This window comes from Pseudophryne corroboree, chromosome 2 (genome assembly GCF_028390025.1).
Source record: "Pseudophryne corroboree isolate aPseCor3 chromosome 2, aPseCor3.hap2, whole genome shotgun sequence".
NCBI classification, from domain to species: Eukaryota; Metazoa; Chordata; class Amphibia; order Anura; family Myobatrachidae; genus Pseudophryne; species Pseudophryne corroboree.
The window spans coordinates 843,668,048-843,684,614 of record NC_086445.1 but is presented as its reverse complement, the minus strand read 5'-3'; the positions used below and the strand labels follow the sequence as shown (position 1 = coordinate 843,684,614).

Genomic DNA, 16,567 nt, shown 5'->3' with positions numbered 1-16,567 from the left:
TCGGGGCGGTTGCTGATGTCAGTTTGTAAGCTTTCGAGGCCCTGTTATTTCAGTCAGCTGTTTCTATGGCATACCACAGTGCTTTCTGGGTTTCTGAGTTGGTCACCCCCTCCAAACGGGAGGATGCGACGATGCTCCGTTCCGATGTGCGTGTAGGTGATGAGTCATTGTGGTGTAGAGTGCGTCGCTCTAAAACCGATCAGATGTGCAGGGGGAAATTGGTTCCTTTGGTACTCTTCATTTCCCTGGATGTCTGTCCGGTGGCACTGGCCGTCCGCTATGTTTCGGTCCGGCCTTCCTTGGAAGGCTATTGCATTACGATGGCTCGCCACTTACTAAGTATCAGTTTAGCTGGATGCTGCGTCGTTGCCTTGATGGTTTAGGCCTCTCACCTCGCGACTTCGGCACTCATTCCTTTCGGATAGGGGCTGCCACGCCAGCCGCGGCTGCTGGGTTTTCGGTTGGGGCGATTAAGGCTTTAGGCCGTTTTAAATCAGTTATAAATGCTACATTAGGCCTGATCTGTTACATTGATTTTCTAAGTTTATTGTTCATGTTGTTTTGCTGATTATTCACTTCATTTGTCTGTTTGTCTTCCCATGTCCTTCCTACTTGGGGAATAGCTACTCACCGCTGCTTGCAGGGTTTTACGATTTTTTACCTGAACTGACGGACTTAATTCGGCTTAATTACATCCTGATTCGGCTAATTGGCTTCAATCCTATGTCCCTCAGTAGGTTTTACATTTTAACTTTGGTCGAGTTGTTTGTGTGTTCCCTTCACCCCCCCTTCCACCCCCACTTCTACCCTCCCCTTCCTGTTTCTTCCACCTCCTCCCTTTGTTTGTTTTACTGATCCTCTTGTGTCCTGATGCTGCTTCAATTGGCTGGAAGCTTGTCTACTATTGCACAGTATTGTGCATATACCAATTTTTTTCTTTTGGCGGATCCTCCGGTATTACAGTACTTGCTTGTTAACGTAAAAATTTTCATCCCATGCTAACTTTTTCTCTTATTCTTTCCACTTCCCTGTTGGATTGGTGGGTGATAGGTGTAGAGTGTGGATTGTGGGTCACTCCTATGTTTACTGGGTGGCTCCGTTTGTCGCATCGGATGGGGCTCCATTTTATGCTGGCCGTGATGAGACAAGGTGGATAGGTGTGAGAGGTATGCGTTGGTCGGATTTAAAGTCAGTACTTTTGGATACTGTGATGCGGCATGGTTTGCCTGCAGTTTTAGTTGCACCTAGGTGGTAATGATCTTTGGAAGGGGTCTACATTGGAGTTATGTTGTGTCATTTTGGAGGATTTGATGCTTGTCAGGAAGGCGTGGCCATCCTGCAATTTGGTGTGGTCTTTTGTTGTACCCAGGTTGCTTTGGCATGGAGTGGCTGATTGTCAGGCCATTGACGAGGCCAGGAAGAAGCTTAACTCTGCTGTGGCTAAATGGGTTCTGGCTAATGGTGGTGCTGTGGTACCGCATGAGTGGATCAGATTCCGTTATCATTATATTTACCGGCCCAATAGGGTGCATTTGGATAAGGAAGGTTTACTTATTTTTATGGAGGATCTCTTTCTGGTAGTGTCTTCTGTGAGGTAGGCTTTTTGTGGTGGAGCAAAGTTTCTGGGACCAGGAACATCACTTGTGGCGGGGAAGAATGGAAGGTTACCTGTTTTAGGTCATAGATGGATTGTTTTGTTGATTGATTCATAGTTGTTTGGTGCACTCACATTCATTGACTGTGTATAATGGCTGGACCAGCTACACAGGGGCAGAGACATCACTCAGATGGGTGGGTAGTCATGGTAGCAGGTTGAGTGGCTACCTTTTTGTTGTTAGTTTGTTTGGGTAGTATGTTGCAGTTTTGCGGTTTGGGGAATGAGTTCTAGCCGTTCTTTCTTTGCCACCATTATCTAATCATTTTTCTTTACAGCTAGTTAAAGTTTACAGTTGTTTAAATAAATCAGCTAACATTTCTCTGCAAAATTTAAGTCTCCGTGTCATTATCTTATGTAAGATAAAGTGTTTGGGTTATTATTCATGCAGAAGGTCATTCATCAGCCACTAGGATGTTTAGAGGAGGATAGTGACTAAATAGGAACAGAGAGGGTTAAACATCTGCTTCTAGGAATGGCAGGTGATTGGATTATCCAATAGGGATATAGAGATAGTAGAGGCAGTTTCATTCATTAGGACAAGCTGGAAGAGGAATCAGCCTCTTTCTTCTGGTCTTCCCGTCCTCCCTCCCCTTTTTTGTTTGTGTGGGTGGCTTTTGCGTTAGCTGTTTTGGCGGGAAAGAATGGCAGGTTACCTGTTTTAGGTAATAGATGGATTGTTTTGTTGATTGATTCAAAGTTGTTTGGTGCACTCACCATCATTGACTATGTATAATGACTGGACCACCTAGATGGGGGCAACGACATCACCCAGACGGGTGGGTAGTCATGGTAGAAGGTTGAGTGGATACCTTTTTGTTGTTAGTTTGTTTGGAAAGTATGTTGCAGTTTTGCGGTTTGGGGAATGTGTTCTAGACATTTTATTCTTTGCCACCATTATCTAATCATTTTCTTTACAGCTAGTTAAAGTTTACAGTTGATTAAATAAATCAGCTAACATTTCTCTGCCAAATCTAAGTCTCCGTGTCATTATTATATGTAAGATAAGGTTTTATATATATATATATATATATATATATATATTTACAGTTTCCTATATAACGCAGCAAATTCTTTTGCGCTTTAATATATATATATACTGCGTTGCCATCCCTGAATGCAGCATTGAATCATTTGTGTGAACATCGATCTGAATGACATTCGGGTTGGGGGCACAGAGTATGATCTGCACATGCCATTAGATTTGCATACAAATCTGAATTAGGCCTATAATTCTAAAAAGGCATAGTTAGCATTAATTGGTTTATCCATTAGGACATCATAAGGAACCTGAGACAGATGTCATAATAAAATCCTAAAAAGTAAAAGCATATTCTAAGTTCAAATTATAATGAATATGCAAATCCTTAAGATGGTCACCCATGATTTCAGTGTAGTGGTTAAGCTTGTTTGGGCAACTGAATCCTGCCTGGACTGAAGATAAGTTATGAATGCACAGGAGCATGCCTGCTATCTTAATCATATCTCATGCAGTATGTGCAGCAATTTATTTTTTACTTGAACATGAAAAGAAAAGACACTAAACTGGTTATCACATATGACTATATAGTCTAATGCTGTGTGTGATAACATTAATAGCCCATTAGCTTCAGTACCTTAAGTCCAAAAGGAAAACATGCATAAATAGGGACAATTAGGTCTATAACAGTGTTCATACTACATCCCAACTGTTCCGATTTTGGTGGGACAGTCCCATTTTTCTGGGACTGTCCCATTGTCCCACCCACGGGTTGCAGTGTCCCGCAGTGTGTGGAGGGAGTTGGGAGACCCCCTCTCACTCACTGCTCCGCTAAGCAGAGCATCAGTGAATAGATGCTCTGAACATGCGCACAGCATCTGTTCACTAGGTGAGAGGGATAGGGGTTATGCCAACAGCTCACAGAGCACTTGGCATGCCCCCTACATCCATGAAAAAAGGGGGCATGACCAACTATCGTGGCACTTCCATGAGGCTATGCCCCCTACCTGCTAGACTATGCCCCTATTTTTGGGGAGTGTCCTTCTTCCCATCTTTCTAAAGTTGGGACGTATGTTACTGTACATGTGAGCATTTTCTAAATTACTCTTACATTTTTCTTTTATAAAAAATAAAACAACAGGTATCTCCCATGATTCAATTGTGTTTATTAAACACCATAAAATACAGCAGATATGCAATAACACTCACACTATCTGGTGATATAATGGCATCATCAGAAAATATGAGTGTAGTTACAGATTTGTTTTAATTTTTCTGGATATTATGGTGTTTTGTAAATGCACTTAGGGGAAAATGTTACTACGCAGGGCTTTTCAAGGCTACTGTATCACATCAAAGGGGCAATGCTATTAAGTACGAAACGACTTAAGGTCTATTTTCTATTCTATATATTATATTTAACTACTGTACAGCTGCTGAAGATGCAGTGGCTTTGAAAAGTACTGCGTGATAAAGTTATGCCTTGGTTTCTCTGTGTAGACCCCTACCTGTCTATTTTTTTGGGTTATTTTTTACATTTTTTTATTATTTCTATAGCAGACTGCAGGGGAAAAAAAGACAGTCACTATAATCAACGTAAGATCATTTCAGTGTAAAATAAGCAGTCATGCCATCTTAGATGAATGTGGTATACTAGAACAAAGCATTTGTATACAGTACTTCAACTTGTTTATTTTTATGTGTTCTAGGTATACAATACATTAGTTATTTTATGTTAAATGAAAGACTAACAAATATTTTATTTGACTAAAAAAAACACTTTATGAGTGACTATTCTGACTTCTGTATTAAAAACTATTCAAACAGTTCAATCAAAATTTCCTAGTTTGTTGAGTGTCTTGACTGAATTATCACCATCATGTTGGAAGGATCAGTGACTTTTGTATAAACCATGCTGAAACAATGCATTTTCATTTTGTAATTACATTTGCTATGTCACTTTTGGTTAGCACAATGCTAGGGCTGCAGCCCTAGAAAAAATATTCCCTCCAACAAGTGTAACAAAATTGTAAAAATTTATTATTATTAGCAGACAATTGTATAGTGCCAGCATATTCTGTTGCACTTTACAATTGGGAACAAATAGTAATAAAACAAGACTGGGTAATAAAACAGACAAGTTTAAAATCCCTATGGAAATAAGCATTGATACACAACAATTTATGCTACTGTACATACTGTATTGTATATTGGCCCAGCTAGTCTGCAGAGGTTCTTAGTGGACTGTATGATCTAGTCACACAGCAATGATGGCCAAGGATCAGGAGGATGTGATATTGAAGAAATTATGTGAGGTTATAGGGGGAATCCAATTAGTTGCCAGGAGGATTTACCTGGCGAATCCTCCCGACACTGCCACACTTTACGGTAGTGGGGATCTTTCTTAAAAGTGCTCGCTGCTCCATAGGCATTGTAACGCTGCTTCAACGGCTGATATGCCCCCTTCGCATGTAATTGAATACCCCCTTACTGTGGACTGTATAGAAGGGATGTAATTACAGAAGAAAGCTTAGGTTGTGTGGGTTGTTCTAGACTTTGATAAACTTGCCTAAATAGGTGAGTTTTCAGGGAACACTTAAAGGTTTGCAGACCAGAGGAAAGTCTTATTGTGAGTGAGAGGGTATTCCACATAGTGGGTGCAGCCTAAATATAAGTACTGTAAGGACGATGAGTATGGATGAGAGACACAGATATTGTGTTGATCGGAGAGGTCTAACTGAGAGATTTTTTGAGATAAGGGTGCAGATTTATTTTGGTGTAGTTTGGTTAATAGCTGTATCTGCAAGTAAAAGTCATTTATCTAATTGAATTTGGTAGAGTACAGGTAACCAAAGGAGGGACCTACTAAGTGGAGCAGTAGATGATGAATAAATAGAGGGGAAAATCAGCCTTGCAGCTGCATTCAAAATGGATTTGTCAGAACCCTGATGCTTTTTCTGCACTCAAACTAAGTTTATATTGGGGGCTTGATTATAGACCACATGTAGAAAGCTGGGAGGCTTTATTAAGTTTCTCTACATGGAGTTAGCACTTAAAAATCTACTAGTGCCCTTACACACTATGCCACAATTTGGGGGAGCAAGCATGGAAATATCAACTTAGTGTGGAGTGTGGCAGCTGTACTAAAGTCCAGTAGCATGTGTGGAGCCACAGACAAAGCAGACAGGAGTGTAGCAGCTCCCTAGGGAGAAAGAGGTAAGTGAGGCTACAGGGCTGCTGCACTGGCAGGTAGGCTTGGCAGGTGGAGGCCAGGAGTTGATGTGAAGTGTCTCCTCTTATACATGAGTCAGTCAGCAAAGGCCGCGGTCATCACCTCGAGCAAGAAGAGGAGGCCACATGGCTCCAGGCACCATGATTCATGGGATGAGCGACCCCTAGCCACAGCCAAAGGACCCAGGTGGCCAGCGGAGCAGGGACATTGTGCTGTGCCTGCATTTTAGAGGTGGGGGACTGGTGCTGCAGGGCTCCATCGAGCTTGCATGTAGGTATAACAGCCAGTTGGAGCATTAGTAGCGGTGCACTGTCTCAGTGCTTCCTCAAATCCGCATGCCCCCCTATCCTCCCCCCTAGTTTTGGCCCTGACCTGCTAGCATAATATATCAACATAAGTAAATTACATGTTTATTAATAAAAATAGTGGTACAGTTTGTTGGTAGTACATCATTTCATTGGTTTATTTTAAACATTCTTAATTGATTAAATTATGTTACTTCTTGGAATTTCCTATTTTTAAACCTTTGCTTTCTATCCAACATTTGTGTCGCTCTTCAGCTAGGTACACACTATACAATTACAGTATCTGTCCAAGTTGGCTGGTTGGAATGAAAATCTGGTAATGTATGGGAGTAAGTGACAATCAATCATTTGCTTCAAAACACTGGAAAATAAACACAAATGGTCATTCAGATAAATTAGTTAAATCAAATGGATTTTACCAATTTGTCTGAACCACTATTTTTATCTGTTTTCCAGTGTTTGGGAGCAAATGGTCGATTGTCACTTACTCCCATACGTTATCGGATTTTGGCCCTCATTCCGAGTTGTTCGCTCGCTAGCTGCTTTTAGCAGCAATGCACACGCTAGGCTGCCGCCCTCTGGGAGTGTATCTAAAGGTGTGTACACACGGTAAGATTTCTTCATTCGATTCTGACTATATAGTCAGAATCGGATGAAAAGATAGTGCAGATCGCAAGGTGACAGTCACCTTGCGATCCCGATCCGATGCCGATGCGCGGCCCCGCGCGGTCGGCATCGGCAGAAAAAATAGGCTGTGCAGGCAAGTCAATCCTGACTATCTCTATAGAAGAGATAGTCAGGATTGACACTTAGCCAAAATCGCACAGAACCAGGATCGCAAGCACACTCATTATGTGCTTGCGATACTGGCTAAGTGCCGACCCGACCCCCGTCGCACAGTGAGAATCGGATAAGTCCGAATCTCACCGTGTGTACACACCCTTAGCTTAGCAGAATTGCAAATGAAAGATTAGCAGTTCTGCTATTAAATATTTCCATGCAGTTTCTGAGTAGCTCCAGACCTACTCCTAGATTGCGATTACCTCAGTCCGTTTAGTTCCTGGTTTGACGTCACAAACATGCCCTGCGTTCAGCCAGCCACTCCCCCGTTTCTCCAGCCACTCTTGTGTTTTAGCCTGACACGCCTGCATTTTTTAGCACACTCCCGGAAAACGGTCAGTTTCCGCCCAGAAACACCCACTTCCTGTCAATCACTCAACGATCAGCAGAGCGACTGAAAAGCGTCGCTCGGACCTGTGTAAAATTGCATAGTTTTGTCTGAAAATACTTATCGCGTGCGCCATGCATACGCCATACGCATGCGCAGAATCGCCCATTTTTAGCCTGATCGCTATTCTGCTAAAAACGGCAGCGAGCGAACAACTCGGAATGACCACCTTTGACTCCAACCAGCCAAATAGCACTGATAATTGTATAGTGTGTACCTAGCTTAAGATAATAGGCTTCTAGTCTTGTCTGTCAAAGTTTCATGCAGGTATTGTATCTCAAGATTTTGAATTCCTGAAGTTACTCAGTAAAGACTTTAATGGTGCTGATGCATCCCTTAAAGATCTTAAAAGACAGCAATGTTGGAGTAGTGAGGAAGCAAGAAACAAGTGCAGTTTGTGGATCAAAATACTGACAATGAGGAAGTTTGAGTCTATTTGCACCCAAACTGACTCACACGAGCTCTTAACTCTGCATAATTAGAAGTAAAGAACACAAGTGACAGATACCAAATGATCATATAATTAAGAGAGCATAAAGTGCACCAATGGCTTATTGTTCATTTAAATGTACTGTTTAAAGTAGATATGAACTTACTCAAAATTAAGTATTTGCAATATAAATAATTAAAATTATTATTTTATGCTAACTATTGCCTCTTATGTTGTGTCTTTTCAGCTAATTAGCTTTTTGCTGGATGGCACAAACAGCTTCATCAGTCTAATAGACATTATGCTAAAACATAATGGTATTGGATTATAAATCTAATCAGCAATCCTATCAAAACAGCCTAAAATCTCATTGTAAGGCAGTGAACCACATACATGAATTTTAAAAATAGCAATTGTAAAACAAAGATTTCATGTGTAGTGTTTTAATCAATCTTTCCTTTAAAGGAAATATTATTTATTTAAAGTATCATCATAAACATCTTTGGAAAGTTCCACAATGAAATCAGGAACAAGTGGAACAATAGAGTAGCATCACAGCAATGTCAAGAGCGACTTTCACTCTGGGGCTTGGCTGTGACCCTACTTGCAATCAAATGTTTACCTCTGGAAAATTTGTGGGGAGGTACTGTATGTTATACCCCTTTCACAATGAGGTTTTGCTCTGTGTTTTTGCTGGGTTAATCAGGAACATGGCTTAGTGTGAAAGAGTCCCAAAAAATAACCCGGGTCCAGTTACCTGGGAATCCAACCCAGGTAGCTTGCAGGGTTGGTCCTGGGAAGGACCTGGGTTAGGAGGTAGTGTGAGTGGGTAACCGAAGCCATCCGACCTGGGACCTGTTCACAGCATAGAGAGAGCCACATTCCCTATGCAAGGAGATTATGTAATCTCCAACCGCCACCATTGCACTCACATACAGTGTAAATGGTGCCAACCAGGGAATTATCTGGGTCGAAGTTGCACTATGAAAGGGGTCTGTCCTGGGTTTTACTGTATTGGATCTGTGTTCTAAATTCCGGTTTGGACCCAGGACTTTGGTGTGAAAGGGGTATTACTGACAACTAAGCTGTCACAGACTGCACAGTGGGAAATTCAGGTTGTCTCCTACCTTAACTGGCAGGGCCCAGGAAAGAGTCCTAGTTTCGAGGTGCTATCCACCTGTCTGTAAGTTATAGGCATAAATACAGTATGCTTGTAGCAGTAAGAATGTCTAATCTAAAAAGTTTACTTCCAGACAATCTCAGAGGTTCCATGCAGATGTGATACACTTTTCCCAATATTCCAGAATAATGGACCTAATAAAATGTATTATGAGATGTCATTATCTCTCCATCTGTATCTAATGGCACTAGCCATTTTGTATTTGCTGTGCAGTTGTAGATCCATAAATAATATTTATATTTGATATATCCATGTAAAGCTGCCCATACACCTGCAGATAAATTGTCCAATCTGTCTGGTTGAAACAAAAATCTGGCAATGGATAGGGGCAAATGACAATTGAACATTTTCTCAGAAATACTGGAAAACTGATAAAAATGGTCATTCAGACAAATTGGTTAAATCAAATGGATTTAAACAATTTGTCTGATTGACCAATTTTGTCTGTTTTTCAGTGTTTGGGAGCAAATGGTCAATTGTAATTTGCTCCCATCCATTACCAGATTTTTTACAGCAAACAATAAATCTTTAGGTGTATGGTCAGCTTTAGTGCATGTCCATAATTGGATTGTCACTATTAAAAGTGTACTAATATAAAGAGAATGAATAAAAGTGTACAGTATAGTGAGAGTGTATTGTGAGAATTAATTCCATAACATTCCATATGAAACAAATACATTCCCATATATAGGACTCCATGCATATGTCTGGTTTTGTTCCCTTGCAATGAAGGTTGTGAAAGAAATAAGCAAGAAGCAAAATCTCAGTGCAAAAGTATAATTCTGTGTGAAGAAAAACAGTGAGAACTCAGAACAGTAACTGCATGTAGAATGTTTTTTTTTATTTTAATTTTTGCATTATGTAAATGTTTAGGGTGTTATTCTTAAAAGAACATTTGTGCAAGATCCCTGAGCTTGAACAACTCTGGACCTTAAAAAAACAAACAAAAAAAACCCTTAATATATAATATAATACAAATTATTTAATGCCAGTAGGTAGGGAATGGTTTGAAATCTTGGAAGTAATTAATAAAACACAACAGGCAAACAAAGAAAATAAAGAAATGCTACATCAAATTAGTATTTATTTATCTACTTCTGTATCCAAACTGTATTGTTGTGGGAAAAATATGGGGCATTGCTATGTCCTGGCACTAGGGACCTAGGCCCTAAGTCTGAAGCAGATTTTTGTATTCACTTAAAGTCATTTCTTATGACAACTATTAATGGTTGTGTGATTCCCATACCAGGATAGATACATGATTCCAATACCAGGATAGATACATGTTTCCAATACCAGGATAGATACAAAATATTACTGTTATTATTCCGAATAACTCTCAACAATTCAAAATAAAAAGTTGAGAAACCCCCCCCCCCAAAAAAAAACAACACAAAAAAACAAAACAAAAACAAACAACTATTCTGTTTGGAGATATAGGGGGAGATATTATGAGCCTACAAAAGCGTGGAGAAGTTGCCCATACAGTAGCATCAGCTCAGCTTCTACCTAGAATTTTAGATTGTTCTTTATAAATTATACTTACTGTAAAATCTGATTGGTGGCTAGGTGAAATTCAACACTTGTCCACTTTTTCACTCTATAGGAGGCTTGAAAAATCTCCCCCATAATACTCTGTCTATATGCATTGTGGGAGAAAACATGTATTTGGAGATTACGAAGTGGCACTGAATTCGGGTCTTTTAAAGCTTAGTGACATCACTGATAAACACCTATCCTTCAAAAATATACTGTACATAAACACAAACAACGTGAGTGTAGACACTTTTAGATTCTTTCCTTAGCTTAAATATATGTATCATAGGAACTCTCCTAGCTTACACACGTGTGCTGTACACTGAGTGATACAATGTATTTTAGTTAGTTTAGTGTTTAAATTGATACTACAATGGTGCATATTTTGTTTTATATTGGGACAAATAAATATATTTGCTTTAAAAGAAAATACTTTAAACGCAAAACTAAAAGAGCAGACTGTTCTTGTAAATTAATAAGTTCAGATAAGGTCACGATATTGCCGAAAAATGTATGGGTACACAAACTAACTATACACTCACTTTGTAGGCGTTTGCAACAGTAACAGCCTTGTAAGCAGCATAGAAAGAGAATTTCCTGCTTAAATTAATGCAAATGGAACTTTGTACTCTCCCTTTACTGCTATTTAAGCTATTGTATTCCTCTCAATATATATACTGTATATAATATATATATATACTGTATATATATAATTTTATATATATATATATATATATATATATATGCACGTAATTGAGCATAGTCCAGTTTCATGTCTTTCTTTATGTCTAATGTCTGTGAGGCTAATCACGCTTCATGGAACATCCTTTGGATGGGTTGTATTGGATACTTGTTTTAATATTTATTACCCACGCAGATCAGAAGTTCCATCGACACATTCTTTTAGTAAGACCTAGGGTGAAAATCAACATACAAATTAAAAAATATACATATATTTATAATCAGACAGTCGTAATTTGGTCAACCACTCTGGTGCTGTCCAAGTCCACCATTTCAACGCATTCTACCTCTTCACGGTTTTCCTGTGTTTTTTTTTCTTTCCGCTTCTTCTTTGAAGGTGGCACAAAAGTCAGCATAACTGGCAAAATAGCAAAGCAGTGAAAGAATGTGACAAAGGCTATCAAAAACAAGCACCTGAACAGTGTACGGGTCAAATTTGAAGGCACAGCTGCAAGAGGGATCAGACCAACAATGTAACAGAGGTAGCTCTGTAAAATGGCTACCCCATGCACTTCCAATGAATTTTTTACCCATTTAGTTCTTGTAAATTCTTTCCCCAAGATAAATGTTGATAATAGTGGTGCACAGTTATCTATTGTGTAATTAATTCCATAGGTTAGGCAAAGCACTGATATGCAATCCAACTCAACTTTCCATAAAGTCATGAATCCTATTACTCCAAACTCTACAGAGGCCACGGTTAATGTTATCCAAACATTGATGATAGAGCTTGCCACAAGAAATGCAGAGAAGAACAGTAGGAACAAAGCACTTATGCAGGAGTTCTGTAATGGAGCTCCCACTGAAGAAGCATATCGGTCCATGTATACAAAGGATGGATTGAAGACAATAAATTTTACTTTGGAGGTTAGAGAAAGTTTTCTTAAAGTTTCAAGGAGGTCATAGAGTTCTTCCCTGTTTGTTTCCATTGTCTTTGCAATCAAGAACATCCGAGAGGCCACAACATCTATTTCATTGTTGTATTTTTTAGGTATGATAATATCTTCAGAAAAATGTGAAAACCGTGGATTTTTAAGAAAAGAATACCTCAGTATATCTGTGAAGTTCTTTTTGGGTAATCCAGTAGACATGTTAAGTTTTCTGAGATAGTTTAAGTAGCTCTCAAACCAGGATATTCTCACGAAACCTTTTGTGTACTCTAGGACATCCTCCTGAACACTTGTATTCCAGTATTCAATAGACTCATAGATGTAGAAGCCTATAACTGGGCTGTAGTTGCTGAAATACTTTTGTTGGATGCCTGTGTAAGTAATGGTTCGTGTCTCAGTTGCTACTATGTTACTCAGATCAGATCCTTCATTGACCTGCAGGTAGCCCATTAAGGCAAAGGAAATATAAACAAGGTAAAAGAGAACTACAAAAGGTTTTACATATGTATTAGTTATCCAGTCACAGTAATAGCGTCTGAGAAAGCAAACCAAAAGATGACTTTCATAAGAGTTTGTATCTTCGGAATCTGCTGTGTCTTCACTAAATCTTGCGGTCATTAGAAACCTGTACCACAATGACTTGACCTGTAGAACTTCAGGCTTTGGCACCTTTCTGCAGAAAATACTATGCTGGTAATTATTTTCAATGTACCCAGTAAACACAAGGCTAGAGCCATAGAATGATAGAATGTAGAGGTAGTTGAAGAAGATTGCTATACATGAATTGCGGCAAAATATCCTTGCTGCTTCAATGTTTGTGAAGGGACTGGCTCCAATCCCAAAGGTGACTAGATACATGGCAGTGGTGAGAGAGAAGGATGTCATAGTATCTGCATACACAACGGCTGTCCTTTCCTTTACGTGTTGATCTTCTCTTGTTTTCCGCCAAGAAGATAACATTTCAAATGTCCCATATAATCCGTGACCTTGAAAGAAGAAAGAACATCACAAAATTATAACACATCCTCCCAACAAAACTTGATTAGTTAGAGTATATAACTTCCTAGAGATATATATTACACCAGCCAGGAGTCTGACATCTAGACAACATATTTAGCATCTGCTTTCCTATTTCCTGTGATTCACTGCACCTATCATTTTAATCTCTATATTGAACATGTTCTTTTGAAGCTGCTATTTAATACATTTAGTGTTCTGCTATGTTTAACTTCTAATATTGTTTTTCCATCTCTCACACAGGAATTGGATACATTTCTAAAAAATATATACACAGACACACAAACAAACAAATACATTCATCCATAAATACACTACATATATATTTTCCATCACAGTGTTCACTTTCAGGTAATGGATCATTTTATTTTACTTCACAAAATGAACATACACTAATAAGTAACAGCTTAATTACTTTTTTGTTGGATTCTGTCTGATACATGTAATATTTAAAATAAAGTTGGATTTAAAAAAATATCAAATACATGTCAAAAGCATAGTTTTAAAACTCCTGTAACAGTCAGTTCAAAGTTGTAGAGTGCTTATAATATAAGCCTCCAGGGCTGTAACTAGGGTGGTGCAGATGGTGCTTAGCACAAAGCGTATTTGCCCTGTGGCCGCACCGTTCGCATCCACACATGATTGCCCTCCACCAGTTACAGCACTGTCAGCTATTATATTATAATAACAGCGGTTCCCCTCTGACAAAAACCCCAAGGGATACAATGCATCAGGGGACTTCACACATTGCTCATCTATGCTTCTAAAATACCGGAAACCAGCACATGTGGAACCGTGAGTTGTCACTTTGCATCCCAAGCCTGCGTTCCAGTGGTCAGGAAGAACACTGTGACGCTGGCAAGCAGGGAGTAGCCATACCTACAAGGCGCTCTGCTGGGATCCGGACGACTAAAGATGGGAAACAGAGCGGTGGCACTCGGCATACCCTACTGGTAAATAGGGCGAGTGCCGGAAACAGAGTTTCTAAAATGTACATGTTATAACTTGTACACTTACTAAAACTGTGCCAACCACACACTGCATTACCATACCTCCCAACTTTAGGGGGCGTGGCCTCGTGGAAGTGCTGCAATTGCAGGTCATGCCCCTGTTACCACAGCTGTGGGGGCATGCCAAGCGCTCTGTGAGCTGCTAGCATGCCCCTTGTCCCTCTCTCCCAGTGAACAGATGCTGTCCATCAAAATCCAGCAATAAGCATTCTCTGCCTGCCTCCCAGCTTGCAGGAAGACAGTGAATGGATGTCAGCATGCTGATTGGTGGATGGCTGGAACAATCCAACAGAGTACAGCATACTCTACTTGCCTCCCAGCCTACAGCCAGACAGTGAACAAATGAAAGTGCTGACAGCCATTCACGGAAACATGTGGGGAGACAGTGTGGGATCGCAGGAAAGGTAAATTACAGTATAATATATGGATGGATGGGTGGGGGCCCAAGTGCATTGCATTGCCCAGGGCCTACTATGCTGTTAAAAGATGGCCCTGCACTGCCCACTGTTTTTCCATCCACAGCCATCTTTATTAGTGTAATCACTTGCACCTGCCCCGTGCTGGGTGCAATATTTCCATCTGTAACTTGCTTCCCATCCCCAAATGCATCATTTAGAATAACACAGAACTCAAGGTACTGTACAGGCCCATGACACTCCCACATGACAGAACAGTTCAATGTGATCACATTGGTGCTGCCAGTATTGTCCATTTATGTAAAGTGAGATCTGGCAAAGATCTGTCTGGTTAAGAATGTGATGGAGATATGCAGAAATGTCTAAAGATTGCGTTTGTGCATGTTCTGTATGCTACAACTTGCTATTTGTGTTCATGAAAAGAGAGGGCTATGACTGTGCTGTTAAAGAATTATCACATACCAAAAATGGCAATAAATGTCAGGAGATTAATAGAATACATGATGGACTATATTAGTTAGGTATAAACCCTTTAATTATTATATTTTTGTACCAATCTCCTCATTCTGCTTGTTGCTCTGCCCCACCCCTGCTCCGCCCAGCCCTGCACCCTCTCCACCCCCAGCACCCATCTCCACAGTCTGCCAGTAGCTCCGCCCCACCCCTGCTCTGCCCAGCCTCGCACCCTCTCCATCCCCTGCACACATCTTCTCAGTCTTCCCAGGGCTCTTTCCCTTCCCTGCTGTGCCCATCCACACACCTTCTCTATCCACTGCATCCATCTCCAACATCTGTGCACCCCAGCTCCCACTTTAAGACCAATTATATAGATTTCAATAACATCATGCAGTTGTAGAAATTTAAACTTGACGAATCGCTAGATATAGATGAACAATTCTCTAGCCACAGTAAAGTAAATATGTTTGAGTTGCTACTATTTTCCATACAACTTTTTTTTAGCAATTCCACTTATCAAAATATTATTGTGATTTTATTTTCTGTGGTTTTTAAAAAAAATTCGGTCAAATCCCCTCAAATTTCTAACAATGCATGATGGTGTCTTCAATCTCTATGTGTGGTTCGCCATGCCTCTTCCCCTTTCAGTGTCCCAGTGTGAAGGACATGCCACTGAGGGCCTAATTCAGACCTGATCGCTGCTGCAAATTTGTTAGCAGATGGGCAAAACCATGTACACTGCAGGGGGGGGGCAGATATAACATTTGCAGAGAGAGTTAGATTTGGGTGGGTTATTTTGTTTTTGTGTAGGGTAAATTCTGGCTGCTTTATTTTTACACTGCAATTTAGATTTCAGTTTGAACACACCCCACCCAAATCTAACTCTCTCTACACATGTTATATCTGACCCCCCTGCAGTGTACATGGTTTTGCCCATCTGCTAACAAAGTTGCTGCTACGATCAGGTCTGAATTAGGCCCTGAGTGTATCCAATAACAGAGACTATACAGAGACACCAAATACCGCTATATCAATACTTTACATTATATAAATCGCCCTGCCACCACTGTGTGTGTAGATATAGGTGCACTACAACAACCACCATTAACCCCATACACTTCTCCTCACCTGGAGATATTGCATCATGTACCTGCTTAATATGCATTAACCCTGTGTTACTCTGCACACTTATAAATCTACTGACTAATAAACCAATCCCTGGTTAAGTTATCTGCCATGTGGACTAGTCTACATTGCACACTTCTGATACTTATTACCATCATAGGATTTGCCAATACAAACAACTTGACATAGTATCACAACTGTGGTATTAGTGTGTATTGTGATGAACTGAATGACTCAATTTTGCTATCTACTGTATTTAATGATTTTATAGTGAACAGTACTTAGTAAGTTAGTACTAGTAAAAGGGTCACCTCAGTCTAATCACTCCTCAATCCCCTCACTCTCTGTCTTGCTACACCCCCTTCTAT

At 40.0% G+C, this 16,567-nt stretch overlaps 1 protein-coding gene across 2 annotated transcripts in view; it reads right to left on the bottom strand.

The window, feature by feature from the left end:
* Nucleotides 1–9,837: 9,837 nt before the first annotated feature.
* PTCHD1 (patched domain containing 1) overlaps nt 9,838–16,567 on the bottom strand; it is a 355,724-nt gene continuing 348,994 nt past the window's right edge. For both annotated transcript variants that reach the window (XM_063955774.1, XM_063955775.1), the window contains exon 4: nt 9,838–13,161. In XM_063955774.1, coding sequence (XP_063811844.1) covers nt 11,507–13,161 — 1,655 coding nt within the window. In that variant the 3' untranslated portion in view covers nt 9,838–11,506. The remainder of the gene's footprint in view (nt 13,162–16,567) is intronic.